Source organism: Pelodiscus sinensis, chromosome 1 (genome assembly GCF_052426305.1).
Source record: "Pelodiscus sinensis isolate ZL-2025 chromosome 1, ASM5242630v1, whole genome shotgun sequence".
Classification (NCBI taxonomy): Eukaryota; Metazoa; Chordata; order Testudines; family Trionychidae; genus Pelodiscus; species Pelodiscus sinensis.
This window is the reverse complement of record NC_143052.1, coordinates 155,929,655-155,942,135: the sequence shown is the minus strand read 5'-3', so window position 1 is coordinate 155,942,135 and position 12,481 is coordinate 155,929,655. Positions and strand designations below refer to the sequence as shown.

General features: G+C 43.3%; 1 protein-coding gene across 1 annotated transcript in view; it reads right to left on the bottom strand.

The window, feature by feature from the left end:
- Positions 1–12,481, bottom strand: part of ADGRG7 (adhesion G protein-coupled receptor G7) — a 49,139-nt gene that overhangs the window by 11,156 nt on the left and 25,502 nt on the right. Inside the window, exons 9-11 of the mRNA XM_006130737.5 lie at positions 9,051–9,217; positions 2,938–3,090; positions 523–635 (exon numbers count right to left, since the gene is read on the bottom strand). Coding sequence (XP_006130799.4) covers positions 523–635; positions 2,938–3,090; positions 9,051–9,217 — 433 coding nt within the window. The remainder of the gene's footprint in view (positions 1–522; positions 636–2,937; positions 3,091–9,050; positions 9,218–12,481) is intronic.

Here is a 12,481-nt window from a genome sequence, read left to right as displayed (position 1 = left end):
AGGACCAAAGGTTAAACATTTTGTGAGTCAGAATGGGATGTTAATACTCAGTAGCTCTTAGGAAGGGCAGAGCACTTCACAAATTGGGCCATGAGAGATACTCTTCAGAACTCTGTGGTGCCACTTCTCTTTGAATCTAAAGTATTTTCAAATATCAGTTGTCATGATGCCTTTTGGTAACTAATTTTACTGCATTGTTATTTCCATATTTAAAGAAAGGAAACCACTACTGAGAAAGATTACATGATTTGCTCAAGATCACGCAGCAAGAGAGTGACACAGATGAGAAGACAACCCTTATCTCCTGACTTCCAGTCCTTCACTCTAACAGCTAACAATACAGCCTCTTAGGCTTACGACATATTTAGCAGATTGTTGATACTGTGCAATAGTAAGATATTAAGAGTATCCTTCTATGTTATAAAGTGACTTCACTCACTTTTCCAGGCCATACTCAGAGCATAACGTTAAATTAGCATACACATATTTTTGCAGATTACTATTTTATGTATTTTCTCTTACCAGGTGAGAGTTTGAAACAGAATGGTAATAACCAGACCACCAATGGAGAATCCAATACCAATGTCTGAGACAATCTCTAGAGGTTTTGCATATGTGTAATTGATCCTGAAGCTCTAGAAAATAAATTTTATTTGTTATAAATAAGTTATTTAGCTAGTTGGGTGTGCACGTGGTGGAGGAGATAGTTTTCTCTCTAAAATGTCTATGGACATGAGAATGATGTTTTTTTTTAATGTTATGGCTACTATTAGCTACTGTTAAAATTTGCAGGTCACACAAAATTAGTCAAAACATTTTTGAGGAACTTCAGAGGGGCCTAGCAGTGCTAAGTGACTGTGCAGATTAAATGGCAGATGAAATTCATTGTTAAGAAATGTAGTGTACCTTGGAAGAAAGAATCTAAACTACTCATATATAATTCTGGATTATAAATTAAATGTAACCAGTAGAAAAATAATCTGGGCATTCTTATGGACAGCAAATTAAAACCTATCCTCTCTCTAGTAACAGAAAAAGCAGAAAACAAAATGTTAGCATGTATAATGACTGGTATAGACAACACTGAAAATAATATAATGTCTTTACTAGGGATGTGAGTGTGCACTCGTGTACACAATTAACCCATGACCCTGGGCTTATCGGTTAACCTTAGAGTTACACGTAGGCCTCCTCCCCGCCCCTCTGCACTGCTGCCTTTGTATCAGTCGGCTCCCCGTATGTACCAGCTCCCACTGAGCTGGCTTCCCTCTCCCCACATGGCTGCTTCTTTATCAGAAGCAGCAGCCCAGGGGAGACGGAGGGGAGAGAGGGCGCAAGGTGTGAGCCTGTTACACATGAGGAGCCACCAGCTCCCATGTGTGCCAACTCCCACAGAGGCTGCCGGCTTTCCTCCCCTCCCCCCGCATGTAAATATGTAACCGCTTAAAAATTGCAGTTCTTACATGTTTACAAAATTACATACATTTTAACATCCCTATTCTTTGCACAATGCAATGGTACACCCTCAGGTGCATTAGGGTGCGGGAGTGGGTGTAGTGGTGGGGTAGGGGGTTAAAGTGCAGTAAGCTTACCTTGGGCAGCTCCTGTTTGGTGACATAATGGGGCTGGGGCAGGCTCCCTGTCTGCCCTGGCCCTGCACCACTCCTGGAAACTTCTAGCACATCCCTGGCTGCAGCCCTGGTGGTGGGAAGTGGCTCCATGCGCTGCCCTTGCCTGCAGACCCCACCACCACAGCACCTACTTGCACCCAGCAGAGGGGAGGGATGGCAGTGTGCAGAGGTGCCTCCCTCCTTCCGCCAGGCAGGGCCAGATTAACGCAAGGGCTTTAATGTCTGCAGCAAAGAGCCTCAGGCTAAGGGGGCCCCACAAAAAGATCTGGCATCTTGGAGGCCTGGAGATCTTTTTGTGGGGCCCCGTAGCCCAGGGGGCCTGGGTTGAAGCTCCTAACCCCCCTGCAGTAATCTGACCCTGTTCTTGCCTTTGTTCTTCAGCTGCCGGAAGTGGCTGCCGGGTGCCTGTGGCCTACAGGCACAGGGAGGCTCTGTGTGCTGCCCCTTCTCCTCCCTCCTTTCCCCCCAAGTGCCAGGTCTGCAGCTCCCATTGTCTGGGAATTACAACCAATGGGAGCTGTGGGCACAAGAGCAGCTAAGGGCTACAGGAAGCACCACAGGGACCACACACTCCAGCCTTCTGCCCCAGCCTTGAGCACCTTCCTACACCCAAATCCCCTCACTCCCGGGCCCACCCCAGAGCTTATATCCCCAGCCAGAGCTCTCACTCCTCTCCTGCACCTCACCCTCTGCCCCAGCCCAGAGTCTAATACTGCACCCAAACTCCCTCCCAGAGCCTGCAACCAAGACCTCCCCATACTCCCTAACTCTCTGCCCCAACCTGGAGTCCCCTCCTGTGCCCAAACTCCCTCCCAGAGCCTGGAGAAGTAGAGCCTGGAACCCAGAGGAGTATATCCCAGAGCTCAAGGAGGGGTAAAGTTAGCATGTCTAAATTAACAGAGTTATGCCTGAACCCTATGAACAGGGTACAGCTGGGTACCTAACTCGAGAGGGTTACACCTTTAGCCCTAAGAACTAGGGAGGGGTGGGTGCCCTAGAGTGTGCAAGTGACAGAGCATTTTGTTCAAGTAACACCATGATACCTATAAGAAACTGGTCAAGTAACAATGTCTTTATAAAGGAGAATTTGGGGTTGCTGATCTTTTAAAAATCTTGATTGTAAAGTTTTCTTTCTTCCCCCCATACACTTCTGTTGCTCCTCTTAGGTTATTAGTTCATTGGGGGGAAATATTTTATAATCCTGTATATTCGAAACTGGCCTCATACTTCAGTTCTACCATTATAAAGACATTAACAACAGAGAAGAAAAGACAAATGATTTGCTGTTAAAAAACCAATGTCCTACCATTAATACAGCAAAACTAGTAGTGTGATTACACCTGCATCTTAGTCCCTGTAGTATGTCTCCTTCTTTTTTGCAGCCTTTGGTGTTCCAGTCATTTTCACTGTAATCCCAAAAGACACATGCATAATTGTGCAGCAGAATCGATGGATTGTACTGTGGATCGTAAATACAAGAAGAAAAAAATGATAACAAATGCTTAGTAGAAATACACCAATGAAGCTGAGTTTAGCGAAGACTGTTCTTTCTTAAGGCAGAGCTGACACATACACTGAGACACTTGCCAAGTTTCCAATCAACTTGTGGGAGATCTTATGTCAAAGACAATTTGGCTTCATGAACTGACAGTGCATCTCACCTTTTGATAGTGGAAATGATAGTTCCGTCTCCTTTTATAATATTGTTGAGACTGCCAATAAGCTGCCAATTTGCTGAAGTTGTTTTGTTAATTATGATAGAAATACATATCAGCTGGACAAAGGCCAACTTGTTTCACATATTCCCGGGGTGGCCAACCCATTAAACAAAGAGAGCCCCACCAGAATTGTTGAAAAAAAAAAAGACACTGCCCTTAGGCTTTTTGGCCACATCAGGCTCCCACCGGCCGCCACCATCTTGCCACTGCCATTTTGCTGCTCTGGACGGCTCCCCTGTACCCGGTGAGCACAGGGAGCCGGGGGCCATTTGTAGGGGTGCATGGGGCAGCTTCGCGAGTCACACTTTCATGGGGGTGAAGAGCCGCATGCAGCTCACAAGTCATGGGTTGGCCACCCTTGCCTAGCAGCAATCATCAGATAACAGTAACACTCAAATGCTACCAGACTGATGTGAGTTTGTACTACAACCAAGAGGTAGAAACTGCCACATTCCACTGGCAACCCATTGAGCCAGGCAGTCCTCGCCTCAATATACGGCTGTTTAATATATTTAATAAGTAAAGCTTGAAATTTTACATTTTCATAACAACTATAGAAATTTGTTACTGAAATGGCCTTTGTTTTATTTGTGTATGACAGACTTCAAATATACATGAAAGACTTCTGAAATGCTCACATAAAAGAAAGTATGCAGCTGTATTATGAAAAATAAACTGAAATTAAAGATAGGGTTTAATTCACAGTAATCAATATGAATGATACTTATTTTCAAATCCACCCAGTTTTATGATCTATCATAGAGAATCTTGATCCATCACATTAAGGGGTTTGAGCCTCCAAATCATAGTCACATGATAAGAAAGGCTTGTAGGAAGAGGCCAAATATTACCTCCCAGAAAAAATGCATGTGATGTTCGCAAACTAGGTGCCAGCTCATGTCAGTGCCCCAGGCCTTATTGAACACTTATAAATGCATAGCTAGATGTCAGACCAATTCACTTGTGTTTTAGTGTAAATCAAAGTGATTGTTAAACCTGTAATAATGTATTTAGTGTTTAAACTTCATGGAAAACTAATGGGACACTGAATGCATTTTCCATTGTTTGTATTTTATTATAATGTATTCTATTATATTTAATATATAATATTCTATTATATATTGAATTCTGTTATATTCTATAATATTCTATTCTGTATTCTATTATAATTCTTCAACTATTTACATTGAAGAAGCTTCATGTAATGTAAATGAAGAACTTTAACTGGAAAGCACTAATTCCTGTGCATTTGGACACAAGTGTTCATTAGGTCTAGTGATTAAAGATCAATGTCTCTATATGCATTCCTTTCTCTTTCTCTTGTTATTCCCTTCCATCATGATTGTAAAGTGTAACCATTGAAAACTACTCTCTGGGAATGGTTGTCCAATCAATTATGCATCCATCTTATAGTAGACCCATCTAGGTTGAACTTCCCTAGTTTACTAATGAGGTCACGTGAGACTTTACTAAAGTTTAGATATACCACATCTTCCACTTTCCCTATATCCACAAGGTTGTTATCCTATCAAAGAAAATTTGGCTATTGTGTTGGTTTGACATTATTTGTTCTTTACAAACGCATGATGACCGTTACCTAGCACATTATTATCTTTTAGATGTTTGCAAATGAATTCCTTAATTATTTATTTCATTATCTTTCTTGATCCAGAAGTTATGCTGACCTAGTGTGTAATTTCCTGGATTGTCATTATGCCCCTTTTATAGATGAGCACTATATTTGCCATTTTCTAGTATTCTCTTTACCTTATACCATGATTTTTAAAAGATAGCTAATGGCTCACATATCTCCTCAGTTAGCTCCAGGAGTATTTTAGGATGCATTCCATCAGGCCCTGACTTGAATATATTTAAATTGGTAATTTTTAATTTGTTCTTTTCCAACTTTAGCTTGTGAACATACTCAAATTTTCACTGGCATTCACTGTGGGTATGTCTACACTACCCCCCTAGTTCGAACTAGGGGGGGTAATGTAGTCATATGGAGTTGCAAATGAAGCCCGGGATTTGAATTGCCCGGGCTTCATTTGCATAAAGCCGGCCGGCGCCATTTTTAAATGCCGGCTAGTTCGGACTGCGTGCCGTGCGGCTACACGCGGCACGAACTAGCTAGTTCGGATTAGGAAGCCGCGCAGCACGCAGTCCAAACTAGCCGGCATTTAAAAATGGCGCTGGCCGGCTTTATGCAAATGAAGCCCAGGAAATTCAAATCCCGGGCTTCATTTGCAACTCCGTATGACTACATTACCCCCCCTAGTTCGAACTAGAGGGGTAGTGTAGACATACCCTATGTTAGCTGTTCAATCACTACCAAACTTCTTGGTGAAAATGGAAACAAAGAAGTCATTAAACATGTGGAACAAGTTTAGGGGAAAGACAATTGAAGCAAAAGATGCAACTCTTTCAAGGGACACCTGGAGTTATCTCTGAAGAAGGCAGAGTTTAAGGAATATGGTAAAAAACAACATAGAATTCAGATAACACCAAATGGCAAATAGGCATGTTTGGATGTATTTGATATGTTATCATAGAATCATAGAATCATAGAATAATAGGACTGGAAGGGACCTCAAGAGGTCATCGAGTCCAGCCCCCCGCCCTCAAGGCAGGACCAAGCTCCACCTACACCATCCCTGACAGATGTCTATCTAACCTGTTCTTAAATATCTCCAGAGAGGGAGATTCCACCACCTCCCTTGGCAATTTATTCCAATATTTGACCACCCTGTTATCCTTCTCTTGTTCCCAGAATTTATTATATTTTATTTTCTGTAGAGAAATAGCTATTTTCATCCCTCTCAACTTTCTGATTTAGGCTCTGCTTTACACATAAGAAGTTTTACCATCAGAACTATGTCAGTTAAGGGTGTGATTTTTTTTTTTTGCTGACACAGTTATGCCAGTAAAAGCAGAGTGTAGATCCAGTTATGCCAGTCAACACAGTTGATCAAGGTGCTGTCGATCAATTGCCTTAAAAAAATATCTAAAGGTACATCTAGACTACACACCTTTTTTGACAGAGGCTTTTTCAAAAGTATCTTTCAAAAAAGAGCGTCTAGATTGCATGACGTGGATCGAAAAATCTATCTGCTTTTTTGAAAAAGAGTGTCCAGACTGCCAGATGCTCTTTCAAATAAATATAGCACCCGGAAGTGCTTTTGGCAGGACATGAGGGCAGTCTTTATTTCCAGGTGCTGCTGCATGCCCTTTGCAGAGACGCATGCTTAAAGGGATCCCCCTGGACAGCCATTGCTCTGCTCCTGTTTCTGCCTTGTCTACCAACTGGAGGGAAAGCAAAGCTGCTGCAGTGCTTGCTCTGGTTGCCCTGCTTCCTCGGACACCACAGCAGTTTATTTTCAGGTTTGTTTTTGTGCTTTTCACTGTGTTTTTGGCCATGGAGCCTGAGATGCCCCTGGGCAGGCGATGGCCTCACACTATGATGCTGGAAGTTCTGCTGCATCTTCATGAGACTATCATGATGTTTGTGGCAGAGCTAGATTCAGAGCCCAGCTTTGAGCTTCTCACTCGGGCTGCAGCCCCACTGCCTTTGCTACCGAACTTATTCCTACAGAGGTGAGTTTGGAGGCTGGACACCAGTTCAGACTGGTGGGACCGGCTTGTTATGGAGCAGTGGGATGATGAGGCTTTGCTCCAAAATGTCTGTATGCAGAAGTCCACCTTCCAGGAGCTGTGTGCCTGGCTTGCCCCTCTGCCCTACAACACCAGGACACCCACTTGCGGCCTGCCATCCCCCTGGAGAAGTGGGTCGCTATTGCCCCCTAGAAGCTGGCCACCCCTGACAGCTACCGCTCCGTGGGACACCAGTTTGGCGTGGAGAGGTCTACTGTTGGGGCTGTATTGATGGAAGTAAGTCACTCTCTGGGGACTGTCCATGGGGAGGGGGGGCAGATAAGGGGGACAGTCAGGACCAGGCAGAGGGAATGGGGGATGGGGGTGGCAGTGGTAAAAGTCCTCCTGGCCTCACCCTGCCATGGTGCGAGGGAAGGGGGAAAGGGAGATGGAGGGTTGCCTGAAGGGGGTCTCTTGGGGTCTGGGACGGGAAGGGTGAGGAAGCACTGCTCATCAGCTCATGCAACTCCTCTAATGTCCTGTTGTGTGTGTTTCTATGTGTCCCTTTCTGCATGTGGTGATGGCCATCTATTCAGAGCTGCTTCACAGTACTGTCCACCTCGGACACCTGGATACCATCGTGGCCAGATTTGCAGGGCTAGGATTTCCAAACTGCGGTGGAACACTCGATGGGACGCACATCACGATCTGCGCACCACCCCATTGAGCAGCCCAGTATATTAACAAAAAGGGCTATTTTTCTATGGTGCTGCAGGCCCTTGTCGACCACCACGGACAATTCACAGACATTTGTGTCAGGTGGTCAGGCTGGGCACACGATGCCCGCATCTTCTGGAACTCATATCTGTACCGCAGGCTGCAGGCTGGGACATTCTTTCCAGAGTGAAACTATGCAGTCGGGCATGTGCAGATGCCTATGTGCATCGTGGCCGACGCGGCATAACCCCTTATGCCCTGGCTCATGAAGCCATTCACTGGACATCTTGGATGCGAGCAGGGAACTCTTTAACTCCCACCTGAATTGGGCTCACTTCCAGGTGGAGTGCATCTTTGGCCATCTGAAGGGCAGGTTTAGATGCCTGCTCACTCAGCTGGACATGGGGGAACACAACATCCCCGATGTGGTTGCTGCATGCTGTGTGCTGCACAACCTAGTGGCGAGGAAAGGGGAGGCTTTCCTCCCAGCATGGGGGACACAGGCTGATGTGGAGGGGAGGCACTTTGAGCAGCCCCGGACAGCTGCCATCCGGAGAGCCCGGACACACCATTTTTTGAGGAATGCAGGATATGTTGAAAAAGGGTTTATTTTTCAACAGATCCCAGTCTAGACTGCCATTTTTTTCGAAAAAGCTCCGTGTCAAAAAAAAGTGGCAGCCATGTTTATGCTAATGAAGCGCAGGATATTTAAATCCCTGCCTCATTAGCAATTTTGTCGACAGAGAGGTGTAGTCTAGACATATCCCCAGAGTGGTTGATGCTATGCATCAAAGTTCAGACTTCAGAGATATATGTGTAGCCACAGATGAGATTTACAATAACATCATCATCATCAGTGATAGACTACCAACATCACCAATATAAGGCACTTTATACAGATATAGTTTATTTCACTTTACCTAACTGGAAAAGGCTATGCCAGTATAAGCACTTTTATTCGAATATAACTCCATATACACTACGCAGCTTTGCCATTTTAACTATACCGGCATAGCTCAATTAGCTGAACTTCTAAGTGTAGACAAGGCCTTAGTCTTCTTCTGTCTTGTTGGCATCCCTCCCATGCCAATAACTGAACAATGATACAATTATGTTATTCTTTTGAAGACAAAAAATAAAGATAAATAAAGCCGGAGCGCTTTTTTAAACAGTAACCTTCATACCTTCTCTCGATATGGCTATAATGTTGTGGGGACAGCAGCATTTGCTATATGTTTGCATTGTGCTTACCTCAATGGGGTCCAATCAGATTGTGGCCAGTAGGTGCTATGGGAATTTAAATGGTAAATAATTGAGGCTGCAACAGCAAGATGTTCCATGTAACATTCTCTAGAATACCCTTTCCCTCAGTTCTACATATAAGAGAACTCACCCATGGGTTGAAGGCTATTTGGACGTCATTGACTGTTGCATTAGCAACACGGCCAGAGATAATTCGTTTAGTATAATTATAATGACTCCTGTAAGTTTTGGATTGGAAAAATTTATCATTTTGATATAAGACAAAGCCAATGCTTCCAGGTGTAGATGAACCTACAGCTGGCAAAGAGAAAAGACATGTAGGTCATAAATACTAATTAAATAGATTATTATAGGAAGAACTGATAGCAACTCCTATATTTAGCTTGCCTACACTTCCATTGTAAAAGATCCTTTGAGAAGCTTTTACTCCTCCGTTATACACAATAGGCCTTAATATTTGCCAGGGAAACCCCTTGAGCTAAGGAAGTACCTTTTTTTGTTCCCTAAGATTCCAGTCTGTTTCTCCTGAGACAGTAACTGTTAAAAAAAATCACTGTTTCCTTTCTCAGAGTCACATCCCCTGGGGCAATTTTGGCACTCTACCAGAATTAATTAAAAACAATTATCAAAGCTAATATGTGAAATCAAAATTCACATTACACAGTATTAGAGAAAAGGCTCTGAGCATCTGAAGTTATGCTCAGATTATTTAAAATTAAAAGTCTTGCTTAGGAAATCACAAGATAGAAATGGTACATAACCAGCATTGACTCAGATTTAGGTGTGTGTGTTAATAGGTAATAGGGAATATGCATGAATATTCCCAATCTCCAGGTTCACAATGATGACAAAATCACAAGCATTAGATTCAGACATCTTCTTCTTTGTCCTTAGCTTCTATGGGAGCATAGGCCATCAACAATTTCTTTCCAAGCCTCTCTGTCTTATGCCACCTTTTCTAATTCTCTCCAGCTTTTGCCCATTTTCCTCACATTCACATCCAGGTCTCTTCTCCAACTATTCTTTGGCCTTCCTCTTCCCCTTTTTCCCTGTGGGTTCCAGGATAGGGATTGTCTGGTAATGCTAGTTGGTGGCTTCCTAAGTGTATGGCCAATCCATCGCCATCTTCTCAAAATCTCTTGCTCTACTGGGCATTACCTTGCTCTTTCCCATAAGCTAATGTTTGTAATAATCAACTTCAAATGCAAAATAAAACAGTGAAGCTGGACAAGATTTCACAGTAGATGGGACTGAAGATCCACAAGAGGAAGACTAAGATCATGAAAGTGAATGCAGCAAGTAACAGCAGCCCAATTGTCCTGAGAGGAACGACACTGGAGGAAGTTGATACCTTCACTTATTTAGGTAGTATTGTAAATAAAGTGGGAGGTACTGATGAAGATATTAAAACCAGAATACAGAAGATTCAGACACGGTACTGAGAATACACGAAAGTTATCAGAGCAGCTATGAGGATGGGAGAGAAGAGATCTTGGCATCTTCCCCTCAGACCCAGAACATGGCCTCAGTGGCTCATGCAGTACATGGAACAGGAAGTGGGATATATGGGTCTGCCCCAAACATACACCTTCTCCACACAGCACCTAGTCTCAGCAGCTTATTCTCATCTTCTGAGGATACCTGATGGAGCAGTTTCTCACCTAATAGCTAAGCCAGGCTAAGCTCCACCCATCTGCTCCCAATACAGCACATTCACCTGGTGGTCCACCTGCCCCTCTAAGATAAAACAAGCACCTCTTTCTGCCAGCTAACACAGTTAAACCTGTACCTCAAGAACTCCTGTTGCAGTCTATGCTGCTGAAGGCTCAGAGTGGAGCTGGGGGGATGTTGTTTACAGTTGCACATAGTAGAATTTGTATTTACCTTTTCAATTTAAGAAAACCTAAGAAGTTACAAACCAAAAAAACCCCTAATTTTAAAACGCTTCATACAATGTATTAACGTAGACAACAAATTAAAGTAATATTTAAAAAATAGAGAAAATATTGCAGACAAAGAGGAAAATGCTAATACAGGGGAGCCAACAGCCTCTCCAGGCCTCTGAGCAAGGTATTTGGGGCAGTGGAAGGGCTGTGACCAGGACAGCTGATTCTCAGTGCCTCCTGGACCACAGCACACCCCACAAGCCCTCAGTGCTGCCTGGAATGCATCGCACCATGCCCCTGCCTCTCCAAACAGCCCTATGAACCAATTGGAGCACATGGCTCGGTGTTCCAGTGGCAATTTAAAGGCTCCGAGGCTCCCAGGGCTGCTGCAGTAACAGCAACAGTGGCCGGGAACCCCAAGTCCTTTTAAATCACCTGGCTGTGGGGCACTTGCCCTCTTTCCTCCCCACATCGACAAGCCTACCCTAACATATCAGTCTGTAGACTGTATCACCTTTAGGATGGGGAAGGCTGAGCAAAGCATCAGAATTCTCTACTTTATGGTGAATGAGACAGTGAAAATAATAAGTGCTACAGAGCAATTAGAAAACACCAGTTTAAAAACTTCTGGTGTGTTTAATTATTTGTATCAGAGGGGTAGCCGTGTTAGTCTGAATCTGCAAAAGCGACGAGGAGTCCTGTGGCACCTTATAGACTAACTGAAGTGTAGGAGCATAAGCTTTCGTGGGCAAAGACCCACTTCGTCAGATGCATGTAGTGGAAGTTTCCAGAGGCAGGAATAAATATGCAGGCCAGGATCAGGCTGGAGATGACGAGGTGGATCCAATCAAGGAGGATGAGGCCCACTTCTAGCAGCTGATCTGGAGGTGTGAATTCCAAGAGAGCAGAAGCTGCTTTTGTAGTTAGCAAGCCATTCACAGTCTTTGTTTAATCCTGAGTTGATTGTGTCAAACTTAAAGATGAACTGTAGCTCAGCAGTTTCTCTTTGAAGTCTGGTCCTGAAGTTTTTTTGCTGCAGGATGGCTACTTTTAGATCTGCAATTGTGTGTCCAGGAGATTGAAGTGTTCCCCTACAGGTACACTTTAATTATTTGTATAACACATTTTTGCTGGTATCAAATCAATGAATAATCAAATAAGCAGAGGTGACATTATAGCAGTTAAGAAACAGATGGACATCTGTGAAAAGAACTTATAAGAATAGAATTACGTTTTTAAAATGTTATAGTTGTAATGAAGATGAGGAAAGACAGTAGCTATTTTAATCAGTTCTCCTGGGTTTATTGTAAAGTCTTCCATCACAGAAAGAGCAAAAGATGTAAATTTTTTAGCCTACCTGATTGTATTCAGATAGAGGAAAATAACAAGAAAGAGAAAAAATATATAAAGTCTGCATGTGAGGGAAAATATAGTAGCTCAATCTGAGACAGAAATTACATCACAATTGGTGAAAAGAATGTTATTATTTAGATTAGAAAGTCAAGCACTTGAAAGTCGGGAAAGGTCAGATCCATAAGCCTTTTGCCTATATTGTCCTTTTGCACCACCCTCCTGATCATTGAATGAGACAGGAATCCTGTAGGAAAAATGTTTGTAATAATGAAATTAATCATAAACTAATCACATTTTAATTATGAAATTAAAGCCCATACCA